The following is a 16,787-nucleotide window of genomic DNA, read 5'->3' as shown; positions in this document are numbered from 1 at the left end:
GGGACCCCAGGACTACTCTGATACTGTGAGTACCAAAACCTGTCCCCCCGAGCCCCCACAGCGCCGCCTGCAGAGGGAATCCCGAGGCTTCCCCTGACCGCGACTCTTTGAACCTAAAGTCCCGACGCCTGGGAGAGACCCTGCACCCGCAGCCCCCAGGACCTGAAGGACCGGACTTTCACTGGAGAAGTGACCCCCAGGAGTCCCTCTCCCTTGCCCAAGTGGAGGTTTCCCCGAGGAATCCCCCCCTTGCCTGCCTGCAGCGCTGAAGAGATCCCGAGATCTCTCATAGACTAACATTGCGAACCCGACGCTTGTTTCTACACTGCACCCGGCCGCCCCTGCGCCGCTGAGGGTGAAATTTCTGTGTGGACTTGTGTCCCCCCCGGTGCCCTACAAAACCCCCCTGGTCTGCCCTCCGAAGACGCGGGTACTTACCTGCAAGCAGACCGGAACCGGGGCACCCCCTTCTCTCCATTCTAGCCTATGTGTTTTGGGCACCACTTTGAACTCTGCACCTGACCGGCCCTGAGCTGCTGGTGTGGTGACTTTGGGGTTGCTCTGAACCCCCAACGGTGGTCTACCTTGGACCAAGAACTAAGCCCTGTAAGTGTCTTACTTACCTGGTTAACCTAACAAATACTTACCTCCCCTAGGAACTGTGAAAATTGCACTAAGTGTCCACTTTTAAAACAGCTATTTGTGAATAACTTGAAAAGTATACATGCAATTTTGATGATTTGAAGTTCCTAAAGTACTTACCTGCAATACCTTTCGAATGAGATATTACATGTAAAATTTGAACCTGTGGTTCTTAAAATAAACTAAGAAAAGATATTTTTCTATACAAAAACCTATTGGCTGGATTTGTCTCTGAGTGTGTGTACCTCATTTATTGTCTATGTGTATGTACAACAAATGCTTAACACTACTCCTTGGATAAGTCACCACACCAGCAGCTCAGGGCCGGTCAGGTGCAGAGTTCAAAGTGGTGCCCAAAACACATAGGCTAGAATGGAGAGAAGGGGGTGCCCCGGTTCCGGTCTGCTTGGAGGTAAGTACCCGCGTCTTCGGAGGGCAGACCAGGGGGGTTTTGTAGGGCACCGGGGGGGACACAAGCCCACACAGAAATTTCACCCTCAGCGGCGCGGGGGCGGCCGGGTGCAGTGTAGAAACAAGCGTCGGGTTCGCAATGTTAGTCTATGAGAGATCTCGGGATCTCTTCAGCGCTGCAGGCAGGCAAGGGGGGGGTTCCTCGGGGAAACCTCCACTTGATCAAGGGAGAGGGACTCCTGGGGGTCACTCCTCCAGTGAAAGTCCGGTCCTTCAGGTCCTGGGGGCTGCGGGTGCAGGGTCTCTCCCAGGTGTCGGGACTTAGGATTCAAAGAGTCGCGGTCAGGGGAAGCCTCGGGATTCCCTCTGCAGGCGGCGCTGTGGGGGATCAGGGGGGACAGGTTTTTGTACTCACAGTCTTAGAGTAGTCCTGGGGTCCCTCCTGAGGTGTTGGATCGCCACCAGCCGAGTCGGGGTCGCCGGGTGCAGTGTTGCAAGTCTCACGCTTCTTGCGGGGAGCTTGCAGGGTTCTTTCAAGGCTGCTGGAAACAAAGTTGCAGCCTTTCTTGGAGCAGGTCCGCTGTCCTCGGGAGTTTCTTGTCTTTTCGAAGCAGGGGCAGTCCTCAGAGGATGTCGAGGTCGCTGGTCCCTTTGGAAGGCGTCGCTGGAGCAGGATCTTTGGAAGGCAGGAGACAGGCTGTGCTGCTTTACTCTTCAGAATATCAAAACTATGCACTTCAGGATATTTTAAGGCACCATGTAAAGCAATCACTCTCAAACACCTTCGTAAGTAGAATAATCAAGTTTATTTAAGGGGCAAGTTCTCAGCTAGCAAAACTAAACCACACTAATATATATATATATACATCAGGAGAATAACATGAGAATAATGATAAAGATATAAGCACTCTGTGAATAATTGCAAGAGTAAGTGCATATAATACGAGCACACACAATATACCTCAATGCTCAATAGCATGAAAATGACTGCAAGAGTAAGTGCATATTACGCGCGCACACACAATATACTTCAATGCTCAATAGCATGAAAATGACTGCAAGAATAAGTACACATTACGCGCGCACACACAATACACTTAATAAATTGAAAAGCTTCACCGAAAAGAGCGTCTGCATCCCTCCGCCGTACACAAAGCTGGGGAACCCAAATCAGCTGACACAGGGAGCCTCTGTTCGGGACAATCAGTCCTCCTGGCGTTGCGTCCAACCCAGAAGAGAGTTCCTAAACCAGCCCATCTAGGCCCCCAACTTTTATAGTATTTACTAACGCCCAGGAGTCTTTTCTAGAAAAAGACCCCCTCCTTTACAAATTGTGCAATCGGCGGTACCTTGTTCACCCTTCGAGACGTCTCCTCAGAACGGGCCAAGTTCCCAGGAGAGGACTCCAAGGTGAAGCTTGCATTCCTCCTTGTGTACAGGCGCATCCCCCTGTTGTTCTAACTGATAGCTCGTGGAATGTAAATAGCGCCCTTCGTACCAGGCAGATGGAGCGAAGTTGAGCAGAAAAACACCCCACCCTTCAGCTTGCCGAAGCTTGTGGAAAAACACAGAACAGTGCCTTACGCACCGAACCAGACTCGACAAAATGGAGTCGTGAACCAAAATGGAAGCGAAGGCCAATGAAAGCAGAGGCCAATGGTCCACACTCTGCACCACTGTTTACCTTGCACGTAGTGCTGCCGCATGCACGTAGTGTATGTAGCAATACATTTACGTAGTGTATGTAGCAATACATCTCCACCCTTGGACCATTTGGCCAACTTACAACTAAGTATATCCTATAAGCTGAAATGGCAATGCTCTTGGGCGAAACTGAGATAGAAGATTAGGCACACACTGAATACAACAACATAATGAAATTAAAATAACTGTTATGATAATGATTACACCAAAGATATAACGCAGTTGGCCTAAATTAGGCAGCCATCCAAAAGCCCAATCCCACCACCCCTTGTCAACATCTTGCTGCACCCCCTTCACCAACTTATGCAGGGCCTCTATGTGGGAGTTGATTGATATGGAGAGGTCGGATAAATTGAAGCAACATAATCCTTCAAAATCACTGCAGCCATGGTTGTGTTTAAGCAGTAAATAATCAATAGCAGCGCGATTCTGCAAAGCAGCTCTTCTAATTCCCTGTACATCTAATAACAGCTCAGCTAAGGCAGCTGATGTATAGTTAATATTCTTGACTACTAAACATGCAAGTTTATTAATAACTCTGGTATTATATACTGCAAGTCCTGGCACCCCTACGATAGAACTAGCTAAACTAACATATTCTGTTTTGGACAGCAATGAAATTTCAGAATCACAGTCCGTAGGTAATTGAATAGTGTCTCTGGTATAGCGAGGGTGTAGAGCAGTATCCATGGGAAACATGAGAAAGCCTAAGCGTGACCAGGCACAAGGCCCTCCGGTTAGATTGGCTGGAATATAAGTAAAAGAAAGATTACCACAAGAAAAGAGCCAACCTTTAGGCAACTTAACATTTTGAATGTGGCTGGCAGCAGGCACCACATGTTGGCAAAACATTGAATTATTTACATTCAAACAGGTTAGGTCAGTCCGTGAGTGGCACAACGTCCGTTGTGCAGCAGTTAAGTTTTTGTCTCTTTTCTCCAATTTGAGCTGAGCACATTTACCTATTTTCATAGGATCACAGGTCAATGAATAGCACACATCCCCACTTGAGATGTTAAACGTGAGTATAGATGTCATGTTCCTCCACAACCGCCTGCCCACCTCCGGGCAATGACGGCAGTACTCATAGAGTGACAGATGGGAGCGAACGTCACTCACATCCACCATTCCATCCTGGTTTGTATTGTTAAAGATGTGTAATAATACAGCAGCAGGAGTGGGCACTGCCACTAGACAAGTGGTAATCAAATCTTGAACGCTTTGCATGTTACTCATACAGAAGTGAGATATATTCAGCACTTCCTGCGCTAGATGAATCCAAACATTGTTCGGTTGATGCAGCAGCGTTGGCATCTGCGGCTGACGGTTGAATTTTTGGGCTATGAGCCCCTCCCGCTCCCCGGTGGAGTCTCCCGAACGGGCTCCATACACCACACTCATGGCACAGGCACTCCACAGGATGATCTGAAAAGAACAAAGGACAAAACACGTATTATCATTCTCGCAGATAGCATTTGTCAGCGGGAACATGTTCCCATTTGTCTTGACCAGGTCGCATAACTACCAGGACATTGTCTGGTCCAGTGGCGATGACATCAGCGGGTTGAGGAGGGTTATTTGGGGATTCAATCCACACTTTGGCCCCTGGGTTCTTGTCAGTAGATCCGAACCCTCCTTTGCCTCTCACAGTGAGAAGAGCTGGGGCGCTCCCCTTCTTAACAACACCTCCATAAACCGGCATAATGACAATTTGGGCAACGCGATCACCAGGTTGCACCACTAGGTCTGTGTCACCACTGTTCAAGAGAATGACTTTCAACTCGCCTTGGTAGTCTGCATCTATCACGCCTCCTAAAACTTGGATGCCCCTCAAGGCAAGCCCAGATCGAGGGGCGATCAGACCGTAATGCTCAGGGGGAATCTGAATTCCCACCCCAGTTTCAATCAGAGTGATGTCTCTAGGTTTCAATCGATGCATGTGTAAAGCATGTAAGTCAAGTCCTGCAGATTCTGGTGTAGCTCGATATGGGGCCAAAGCTCCTGGAGCTGTTTCCCAATACACAATGGTATTGCTCGTTGTAAACGGATTAATCTGTAAAGCAGGTGTGAGCATTCTCATGAGAGGTGTCTCAGCATTTGTAAGGGGTCGGTTGTTCAAAATTTGCAAAGCATCATACAAATTATCTCTCCACCCCTTCAGTGTCCCATCATTCAGTTTACGCAATTGTTCTTTCAGCAACCCATTCATTCTCTCAATCAGTCCCGCTGCTTGGAGGTAGTAAGGTATGTGAAAAATCCACTCAATATTGCGTTGTGCACAATAGTCCTGCACTAGTCTGCCCTTGAAGTGACTGGCGTTATCACTTTGAATCTGGAGTGGCACTCCATAGTACAGAATCAACAGATCTAGTGTTTTCAGGGTGCTCTGCTGAGTTGCGCGCTTGCAGGGAAAGGCTATGAGATAACCAGAGTAAGTGTCTAGCACAGTGCAGGCATACTGACACCCTCTGCTCACTGGCATTGGTCCAATGTAATCAATCTGCCAAATCTGTCCTGGCAATTTACCTCTACCTAGCTGGCCTCTCACCACCTGTGGGACCGGTCTGTGCTGTGCATGCTGACAAATGGGACATTCAATGATCGCTGTTTTAATCAAATCTAGGGGAAGATGCATCCCTCTAATCTCAGCCCACCTGTGAGTAGCCTTTTCTCCAAGATGTCCGCATTTCTGGTGTGCCCATTTAGCCATTCCCACCAAATCAGAACTCTGCGCCTCCACTTCAGCCTCTTGAATCTTGGCTCGATCGTCTGCAAGACAATTGAACCATCGGTCTAATGAATCAGTTGGACAGTGAGCGTCCACATGATAGACAGTCACGGTGCTTTGAGGTAACATTTCCCAGATCTCCTGCCATAACTCCTTCCCCCATACCTCTTTGTTATGGATTTTGTACTGATGTGCATGCCACGTGGGAAGCCAAGTAGCTAACCCATTGGCGGTAGACCAGGAATCTGTATAAATGTGACATTTTCCGGGTAGCTCCTGTTTTAAAGCCTGATACACGGCATAAAGCTCTGCATACTGGCTACTTTTTCCCTGTCCTGTAGTTGTCAAAAGCTTCTTGGTAACAGGATTATAGGACACTGCCTTCCAGTGCCTTTTCGCTCCAACATATTTTGCTGAACCATCTGTGAACCACACATGTTTTTTGTCATCTGCAGACAAGTCTGCGAACAGCTGGCCCCACCCTACTGGGGATTCACACACTGGAGGTACATCATGCAACATTTCGGAATTCTCCACTGGAGCCTGCGCTACCTGCTCATGCAAAACAGCGGTCCCTTTTGGACCCGCTCGTGCCCTGTCCTGGACATACCATTTCCATTTTATAATGCTGGCTTCTTGCGCATGTCCAATTCTATGAGTTTTTGGGGAACTCATCACCCACTGCATGATGGGAATTTCAGGCCTTAAAATCACATTGTGTCCCAGTGTAATTTGCTCAGTATCAACCAGGGCCCAATAGCAGGCCAGCAGCTGCTTCTCAAAGGGAGTATACCGCTCTCCTGCCTCAGGTAACTTCTTTGTCCAAAATCCCAGGGGCACCCTCTTTCTTCCTTGTTTTTGCCATAAACTCCAATTGGCATACTGCCCCTGGACTGTCACATTCAACTCAATGTCTCCCTCTCGAATCGGCCACAAATCCAAAGCATGCTGAATGGCGTCTTTCGCCAATTCAAACGCGCGCTGCTCCTGCTCTCCCCATTCAAACGCATTTTTCTTTCGTGTAACTTTGTACAATGGGGCCAAAATTTGAGACAATTGGGGTATATGTTGTCTCCAATACCCGAATAGTCCAATAAAACTCTGGGCTTCCTTCCGATTTCGCGGTACTGCGAATTCCTTAATCTTTTGTTTCACTTTTGGCAACACTTCTCTGTGTCCCTGATTCCACTGAATGCCCAAAAATTTCACGCTCTGAGACGGTCCCTGCACCTTCTCGGGGTTAATCTCCCACCCTTGATTCTGCAAATGTTCCACCACCCTGTCTAGCTGAATTTGCACCTGTTCTTGCGTCTCTCCCTGCATCATCACGTCATCTATATAGTGGGAAATTTGCACTCCAGGAACCACGGGTACTTCATCCAAATGCTCTGCCACCAGCCGGTGGCAGATAGTGGGGCTATGTAAATACCCCATGGGTAATCTACAGAAGGTGTACTGACGCCCCGCCCATTGGAATGCCAGCTGAGGCTGGCTCTCAGTAGCTATTGGTATCGTAAAGAAGGCATTGGCAATGTCAATGGTTGCATACCAAGTCCCACTGTGTTTCTGTATGTTCTCAATCAAGGTAATGGTGTCTGGGACCGCTGCAGTCAGAGGAGGTGTATGTTTATTCAATTGGCGATAATCAATGCAAATCCTCCAACTGTTATCACTTTTACGAACAGGCCAGAGGGCATTATTCCACGCAGTGGTGATGGGAACTATTACCCCGGCCTCTAGTAAATCATGTATAGTCTGGCTAATCTCCTCATGTCCTCCCGGTATTCTGTACTGTTTCATTTGAATCACTTTAGTAGCTTGGGGAAGTGTTACCGGAGGAATCTTCAACAGCCCCACCCTTGCGGCGGCTATTGATATAAATCTTTTGGAACCAAATTGATAACATCCATCTTCCAAATGTAGGGTCATCCCTTTCAAAATGTCAATTCCAATAATGTATTCGGGAATGGGCACAATCAGGACAGTGTATTCTCTCTTTGGAAGTGCCCCTATTTTCATGGGAACCACTATCTGCACTGCCGGGGTTTCTTTTCCGCCCAATCCCGTAATGGTAAAGTACTGTCCCCTGAATTTTCTTGGATTGCCATGAATCAAGGTGGCCTCCGCTCCGGTGTCAACGAGGGCTCGAACTTTTTGAACATTTCCACGCTTCCAATAAATTTCTACTTTGACATGAGGTCTGTTATCTTTGCGAGCCCATCCCTGCACCGGAGTTTGGCCTGTTTCCTAATCTATTTTCACTCTGCGCACATCAGAGTCTGCCCAAGTCAAATCTGGATACAGTTTGCGGTAATTCTCAGGGAACTCCTCCTCCCTGTCTCTGCTTCGCAACCTCTCTGAGCTTACCAGCTCCCTCTCCCACTCTCTTCCTCGAGTTTTCCCAGAACCTGTCAGTTCCCGGTCTCTCTCCCTGCTCCGGGTTCCCTCTGCGCTTCGGTGCTCTTCCTCCCAATTTCCGTCCTCTGGGGATCTCTCTCTACTGTGGGGTTTTCTCCCTCTCTCCCCCTTTTCACTCTCACGCTCCTCCCCTCCTGCTTTTCTCTGGTTCACCACTTTGTTATCCTTCTTGTTCCCTTTCCTACTCCCCTCCTTCTTATCCAAACCGCGTTTGCGGTACATTTCCCACATGTCCTTGGTGCTTATCCCATCAATTTCATTCCTGGTCACCCCATCTCGCATCAAGGCCTGAAACATGTCTCGCCTTGTCACCCTGTTGTTATCAGTACGATTCTCAGACCGTGAATTCCTCTCTGGCTTAGCCCATTCTCCTAAATCACTTAACTCACGCACCGCTTCTACCACCTGAGACAATGGGTTACCTGTCTGATTAATTAACAAAGTCATGATGACATGCTTATATGCAGGAGGAGCAGCCCTAATCAGCCGGTTTCGCACAGACACACTTAAAATTCCATTCATCAAATCATGGGCATTACCCATAAAGATAGCTGTTTTCATCCCTTCTTCCTTCAATCTCTGTACTGCATCTCTCAAAGTATACCAAGGTTTATCATTAGGCGGCCAGTCTGACTCTGTCGGATACTTCTGAGCACACCCTTGCGCCGCTAGCTCTAACAAATTGGTCATGGGACCATTCCCTGGATAGGTTCTAAACTCATTTTGAATAACCGGGTCTGTACTTAACATACAAAGCCTCGGGGCGTCGCCGTGATCCAATTGGACCCCCTGGCCCCCCATATCGTGCACCCGCACCAACCACGTAAGCAATGTTTCCCCAGACCTCTGTCGAAATCTGTCTATCACATCACTTAGTTCTTGCTGTGTATAATCCTCCAGGGCATCCAACATCACCCCTCCAGGATTAGCTGGGCTATGCTGTAACTTTCGCCGATATATGGGCTGCGCACGGACAACATTCCTGCGCTCTGTCTTCTCCTGTCTAACATCTTGGCAGTCATCGCCCCCGGATCCATCTGAAAAATCAGATGTATCCCAGATGTTTCCATCCCAAAATTCAGGGTCAAAGGCTAATCCTGCCTGAGAGATAGCTAAATGCACCTTCTTTTTATTAACTTTCCCTCTTCGTTTCTTGTGTTTATATTTAGCTACGCTAACAGCCGTTCTCTCTGCAACCAGTTGGTACATTTCCAACTTATCACTTAATAATTTATTTTGACAAGCTAGCATGGTAGAGGAATTTCGGGCTTCCACTAACTCCTTCTCCAGCTGCTCGTGGTCTTTTTGTAACTGTAAACATTTTTCATACAACTTTCGGTACGCAGAAAGCAAGATCCAGCCTCGCCTCCCCAACGCACAAACCTCCCTTCCCTTGTCAATCGAAACTTTCCGTAAACAAATGAGAAGATCTTCAGGTTCCACATTTAACATACACGCATCCCAATTTTCACACAAACCAGCACAACGTGACCATTCCTGAGCTAATAGTTTATACGGAGCGATTTCCCACCCCGGTATCTCTATGTCTGGATTTGCTACCTGAGAACCTGCTTTTGAGCTCGCTTTGATCTTATTAAGCATTTTCCCTTTTTTTTTTTTTCGAATCCTGCAAACGACTACGCCAATTTGTGCTGCTTTACTCTTCAGAATATCAAAACTATGCACTTCAGGATATTTTAAGGCACCATGTAAAGCAATCACTCTCAAACACCTTCGTAAGTAGAATAATCAAGTTTATTTAAGGGGCAAGTTCTCAGCTAGCAAAACTAAACCACACTAATATATATATATATACATCAGGAGAATAACATGAGAATAATGATAAAGATATAAGCACTCTGTGAATAATTGCAAGAGTAAGTGCATATAATACGAGCACACACAATATACCTCAATGCTCAATAGCATGAAAATGACTGCAAGAGTAAGTGCATATTACGCGCGCACACACAATATACTTCAATGCTCAATAGCATGAAAATGACTGCAAGAATAAGTACACATTACGCGCGCACACACAATACACTTAATAAATTGAAAAGCTTCACCGAAAAGAGCGTCTGCATCCCTCCGCCGTACACAAAGCTGGGGAACCCAAATCAGCTGACACAGGGAGCCTCTGTTCGGGACAATCAGTCCTCCTGGCGTTGCGTCCAACCCAGAAGAGAGTTCCTAAACCAGCCCATCTAGGCCCCCAACTTTTATAGTATTTACTAACGCCCAGGAGTCTTTTCTAGAAAAAGACCCCCTCCTTTACAAATTGTGCAATCGGCGGTACCTTGTTCACCCTTCGAGACGTCTCCTCAGAACGGGCCAAGTTCCCAGGAGAGGACTCCAAGGTGAAGCTTGCATTCCTCCTTGTGTACAGGCGCATCCCCCTGTTGTTCTAACTGATAGCTCGTGGAATGTAAATAGCGCCCTTCGTACCAGGCAGATGGAGCGAAGTTGAGCAGAAAAACACCCCACCCTTCAGCTTGCCGAAGCTTGTGGAAAAACACAGAACAGTGCCTTACGCACCGAACCAGACTCGACAAAATGGAGTCGTGAACCAAAATGGAAGCGAAGGCCAATGAAAGCAGAGGCCAATGGTCCACACTCTGCACCACTGTTTACCTTGCACGTAGTGCTGCAGCATGCACGTAGTGTATGTAGCAATACATTTACGTAGTGTATGTAGCAATACACAGGCCGGTGAGTTTCTGGAGCCAAGGCAGTTGTCGTCTTCTGGTCTTCCTCTGCAGGGGTTTTCAGCTAGGCAGTCCTTCTTCTTGTAGTTGCAGGAATCTAATTTTCTAGGGTTCAGGGTAGCCCTTAAATACTAAATTTAAGGGCGTGTTTAGGTCTGGGGGGTTAGTAGCCAATGGCTACTAGCCCTGAGGGTGGGTACACCCTCTTTGTGCCTCCTCCCAAGGGGAGGGGGTCACAATCCTAACCCTATTGGGGGAATCCTCCATCTGCAAGATGGAGGATTTCTAAAAGTTAGAGTCACTTCAGCTCAGGACACCTTAGGGGCTGTCCTGACTGGCCAGTGACTCCTCCTTGTTTTTCTCATTATTTTCTCCGGCCTTGCCGCCAAAAGTGGGGCCTGGCCGGAGGGGGCGGGCAACTCCACTAGCTGGAGTGTCCTGCTGGGTTGGCACAAAGGAGGCGAGCCTTTGAGGCTCACCGCCAGGTGTGACAATTCCTGCCTGGGGGAGGTGTTAGCATCTCCACCCAGTGCAGGCTTTGTTACTGGCCTCAGAGTGACAAAGGCACTCTCCCCATGGGGCCAGCAACATGTCTCGGTTTGTGGCAGGCTGCTAAAACTAGTCAGCCTACACAGATAGTCGGTTAAGTTTCAGGGGGCACCTCTAAGGTGCCCTCTGGGGTGTATTTGACAATAAAATGTACACTGGCATCAGTGTGCATTTATTGTGCTGAGAAGTTTGATACCAAACTTCCCAGTTTTCAGTGTAGCCATTATGGTGCTGTGGAGTTCGTGTTTGACAGACTCCCAGACCATATACTCTTATGGCTACCCTGCACTTACAATGTCTAAGGTTTTGTTTAGACACTGTAGGGGTACCATGCTCATGCACTGGTACCCTCACCTATGGTATAGTGCACCCTGCCTTAGGGCTGTAAGGCCTGCTAGAGGGGTGTCTTACCTATACTGCATAGGCAGTGAGAGGCTGGCATGGCACCCTGAGGGGAGTGCCATGTCGACTTACTCGTTTTGTCCTCACTAGCACACACAAGCTGGCAAGCAGTGTGTCTGTGCTGAGTGAGAGGTCTCCAGGGTGGCATAAGACATGCTGCAGCCCTTAGAGACCTTCCTTGGCATCAGGGCCCTTGGTACTAGAAGTACCAGTTACAAGGGACTTATCTGGATGCCAGGGTCTGCCAATTGTGGATACAAAAGTACAGGTTAGGGAAAGAACACTGGTGCTGGGGCCTGGTTAGCAGGCCTCAGCACACTTTCAATTGTAAACATAGCATCAGCAAAGGCAAAAAGTCAGGGGGCTTGGACTCTGTGCATGCTATTCCTTACTTTGAAATAGCACATACAGAGCCAACTTCCTACACTGGGTAAGTGACATTTTCATTTCTTAGTTTATTTTAAGAACCACAGGTTCAAGATTTACAAGTAATACTTCAAATGAAAGGTATTTCACTTAGCTAACTTAGGAACTTTGAATCAGCAAAACAGCATGTACAGTTTTCACAAAAATGGCAAGCTATTTTAAAACTAGACTGTGCAATTTTCAACAGTTCCTGGGGGAGGTAATTGTTGGTTAGTTTTGCAGGTAAGTAAACCACCTACGGGGTTCAAAGTTGGGTCCAAGGTAGCCCACCGTTGGGGGTTCAGAGCAACGCCAAAGTTACCAAACCAGCAGCTCGGGCCGGTCAGGTGCAGAGGTCAAAGTGGTGCCTAAAACACATAAGCTTCAATGGAGAAGGGGGTGCCCTGGTTCGAGTCTGCCAGCAGGTAAGTACCTGCGTCTTCGGAGGGCAGACCAGGGGGGTTTTGTAGGGCACTGGGGGGGACATAAGTCAGCACAAAAAGCACACCCTCAGCGGCCGGGTGCAGTGTGCAAACAGGCGTCGGGTTTGCAATAGATTTCAATGGGAGACCCAGGGGTCTCTTCAGCGAAGCAGGCAGGCAAGGGAGGGGGGGGGCTCCTCGGTGTAGCCACCACCTGGGCAAGGGAGAGGGCCACCTGGGGGTCGCTTCTGCACTAGAGGTCGGATCCTTCAGGTCCTGGGGGCTGCGGGTGCAGTGTCTTTAACAGGCGTCGGGATCCTAGAAGCAGGCATTCGCGGTCAGGGGGAGCCTCTGGATTCCCTCTGCAGGCGTCCCTGAGGGGGGCTCAGGAGGGTCAACTCTGGCTACTCACAGGGTCGCAGTCGCCGGGGAGTCCTCCCTGTAGTGTTGGTTCTCCGTAGGTCGAGCCAGGGGCGCCGGGTGCAGAGTGGAAAGTCTCACGCTTCCGGCGGGAAACGTGTGGTCTTTAAAAGTTGCTTCTTTGTTGCAAAGTTACAGTCTTTGTGGAACAGGGCCACTGTCCTCAGGAGTTCTTAGTCCTTTTAAATGCAGGGTAGTCCTCTGAGGCTTCAGAGGTCGCTGGAGCCTGGGGGACGCGTCGCTGGACCCTGGGGGACGCGTCGCTGGACCCTGGGGGACGCGTCGCTGTTGCAGTTTTTCTTGAAGTGGGGAGACAGGCCGGTAGGGCTGGGGCCAAAGCAGTTGGTGTCTCCGTCTTCTCTGCAGGGCTTTCAGGTCCGCAGTCCTTCTTCGTCTTCAGGTTGCAGGAATCTATCTTGCTAGGTTCTGGGAGCCCCTAAATACTCGATTTAGGGGTGTGTTTAGGTCTGGGAGGTTAGTAACCAATGGCTACTAGCCCTGAGGGTGGCTACACCCTCTTTGTGCCTCCTCCCTGAGGGGAGGGGGGCACATCCCTAATCCTATTGGGGGAATCCTCCATCTGCAATATGGAGGATTTCTAAAAGTGAGAGTCACCTCAGCTCAGGACACCTTAGGGGCTGTCCTGACTGGCCAGTGACTCCTCCTTGTTTTTCTCATTATCCTCTCCAGCCTTGCCGCCAAAAGTGGGGCTGTGGCCGGAGGGGCGGGCATCTCCACTAGCTGGAGTGCCCTGGGGCGCTGTAACAAAGGTGGTGAGCCTTTGAGGCTCACCGCCAGGTGTTACAGTTCCTGTAGGGGGAGGTGAGAAGCACCTCCACCCAGTACAGGCGTTGTTACTAGCCACAGAGTGACAAAGGCACTCTCCCCATGTGGCCAGAAGCATGTCTGGTGTGTGGCAGGCTGGTAAAACTAGTCAGCCCACACTGGAAGTTGGGTATGTTTTCAGGGGGCATCTCTAAGATGCCCTCTGGGGTGTATTTCACAATAAAATGTACACTGGCATAAGTGTGCATTTATTGTGCTGAGAAGTTTGATACCAAACTTCCCAGTTTTCAGTGTAGCCATTATGGTGCTGTGGAGTTCGTGTTTGACAGACTCCCAGACCATATACTCTTATGGCTACCCTGCACTTACAATGTCTAAGGTTTTGCTTAGACACTGTAGGGGCATAGTGCTCATGCACCTATGCCCTCGCCTATGGTATAGTGCACCCTGCCTTAGGGCTGACTTATCTATGCCATAGGCAGTGTGAGGTTTGCATGGTACCCTGAGGGGAGTGCCATGTCGACTTAGTCATTTTCTCCCCACTAGCACACACAAGCTGGCAAGCAGTGTGTCTGTGCTGAGTGAGGGGTCCCCAGGGTGGCATAAGACATGCTGCAGCCCTTAGAGACCTTCCCTGGCATCAGGGCCCTTGGTACCAGGGGTACCAGTTACAAGGGACTTACCTGGATGCCATGGTGTGCCAATTATGGAAACAAAGGTACAGGTTAGGGAAAGAACACTGGTGCTGGGGCCTGGTTAGCAGGCCTCAGCGCACTTTCAAATCATAACTTGGCATCAGCAAAGGCAAAACATCAGGGGGTAACCATGCCAAGGAGGCATTTCCTTACACAGAGATACTAAAGGTTTTGCGAATTGTGGAAAAGACTTTGCAGTTTCCAGGGAAATAGATCTGGCACGGGGGACCTGGTTACAAGGATTCAAGTGCACTTTCAGTTGACATTACATCAGATACCAGGCAGAAAGAGGGGGTTAACTGTGCCAAAAAGGCTGCTTTTCTATATAGTTAATGCTACCTTTTTTTATAATACATGTACAGACATGGTTGGCTTCATTTTCCTCTATCATCTTCAGTGTGGAAATAACTTTTTTCAGCAGGCAGAATAAACCGACAGCTATGGAGAAACTGGCACGCTAAATGCCTCTTATGGATTATGTTCTTTCTATTATGTAACACGTTGAATACAAATATGTTAAAAAATGTAAAAAACAAAGTCTGAGGGTTTAGAGTTGATAAGCTTTAAGAAAGCTAGTTTCTGGCTGCCTCTGTCAAGACTTGATGTAACATTAAGTATTTGAATCCTATTACCTGCTTTTCTCAAGTTGCCTCCTGAAGTTTCACATTGTAAGACAAGATTCGAAGTCGTAAAATAATTTAAGGCCAAGACTTGGTTAATTTATTAGAATACTTGGTTAAAATGCTTCCCTTTTGCATATGTGCATTAAATATTTTACGTGACTGTTATCCTTTCAGAATATGGGTCAGCCAATTAAGACTCGGTTCCAGGAATTTGAAGAGAGGCCAAAAGCATTTGAAGAACTGGGGAAACAAATCCAGCAGTACATGAAGGTGGTCCTGTCTTACAGAAATGAGGTATTCTTGTAAAAACATTTTTGATTGGCAGTTTGTTGCAACTTACATATATTTCTTAATTGTAGAAATTTAAAATGTTTGTATTGAGACGGCCAAAAATTCAGATTTTGTAGAGTTGGTAAAATGTCACTTTATATTTTTACCATGCTGTAAGGAAATGCCTTCTTGCCATGGTTACCCCCTAACGTTTTGCCTTTGCTGATGCTAAGTTTTGATTGAAAGTGTGTTAAGACCCTGCTAACTAGGCCCCAGCAACAGTGTTCTTTCTCTAAACTGTACCTTTGTCTCCACAATTGGCACAACCCTGGCACTCAGGTAAGTCCCTTGTAACTGGTACCCCTGGTACCAAGGGCCCTGATGCCAGGGAAGGTCTCTAAGGGCTGCAGCATATCTTATGCCACCCTGGGGACCCCTCACTCAGCACATGCACACTGCCTCACAGCTTGTGTGCGCTGGTGGGGAGAAAATGACCAAGTCGACATGGCACTCCCCTCAGAGTGCCATGCCAACCTCACACTGCCTGTGGCATAGGTAAGTCACCCCTCTAGCAGGCCTTCCAGCCCTAAGGCAGGGTGCACTATACCACAGGTGATGGCATATGTGCATGAGCACTATACCCCTACAGTGTCTAAGCAAAACCTTAGACATTGTAAGCGCAGGGTTAGCCATAAGAGTATATGGTCTTGGAGTTTGTCAGAAACAAACTCCACAGTTCAATAATGGCTACACTGAAAACTGGGAAGTTTGGTATCAAACTTCTCAGCACAATAAATGCACACTGATACCAGTGTGCAATTGTAGGAAGTTGGCTCTGTATATACTAATTCAAAGTAAGAAATAGTGTGCACAGAGTCCAAGGGTTCCCCTTAGAGGTAAGATAGTGGCAAAAAGAGATAATTCTAATGCCCTATTTTGTGGTAGTGTGGTCGAGCAGTAGGCTTATCAGAGGGTTGTGTTAAGCATGTGTTGTACACACAACAGGCAATAAATGAGGAACACACACTCAAAGACAATTCCAGGCCAATAGGTTCTTATATAGAAAATATATGTTCGATGGCATCTGTCGCTGTAGATACACATGGTATGCATGAGCTCGCCATCTGGTGTTGGGTCGGAGTGTTACAAGTTGTTTTTCTTCGAAGAAGTGTTTTCGAGTCACGGGACCGAGTGACTCCTCCTTCTGTGCTCATTGCGCATGGGCGTCGACTCCATCTTCGATTGTTTTCTTTCCGCCATCGGGTTCGGACGTGTTCCTGTCGCTCAGAGTTTCGGAACGGAAAGATAGCTGAAAACGGAAGATTTTCGACGGTATCGTTGCGATCCGGTTCGAGATAGACACATACGACGACGCGTTGAACATCGAAGCGCTTCGGTGCCCTTCGGGGTAGATTTCGGCACCCCGTCGGGGCCTAGTCGGCCCGACCGCGTGGAGAACAACGCCGATGGAACGGACCCCGTTTCGATTCTGCCCCGAATGCCACAACAAATATCCTTATACGGACCTACACTCTGTCTGTAACCTGTGCCTGTCACCCGAGCACAGCGAAGAATCCTGTGAGGCCTGTCGGGCGTTCCGGTCC

General features: G+C 48.3%; 1 protein-coding gene across 1 annotated transcript in view; it reads left to right on the top strand.

Annotated features, from left to right (window-relative positions):
* The window catches only part of HSPA4 (heat shock protein family A (Hsp70) member 4), a 506,168-nt gene that overhangs the window by 455,648 nt on the left and 33,733 nt on the right, over positions 1-16,787 (top strand). The window contains exon 17 of the mRNA XM_069244722.1: positions 15,088-15,207. Within this exon, the coding sequence (XP_069100823.1) occupies positions 15,088-15,207 (120 nt within the window). The remainder of the gene's footprint in view (positions 1-15,087; positions 15,208-16,787) is intronic.

Source organism: Pleurodeles waltl, chromosome 7 (assembly GCF_031143425.1).
Source record: "Pleurodeles waltl isolate 20211129_DDA chromosome 7, aPleWal1.hap1.20221129, whole genome shotgun sequence".
Lineage (NCBI taxonomy): Eukaryota > Metazoa > Chordata > Amphibia > Caudata > Salamandridae > Pleurodeles > Pleurodeles waltl.
The sequence above is the reverse complement of the archived record's forward strand: the minus strand, read 5'-3'. Positions and strand labels throughout refer to the sequence as shown.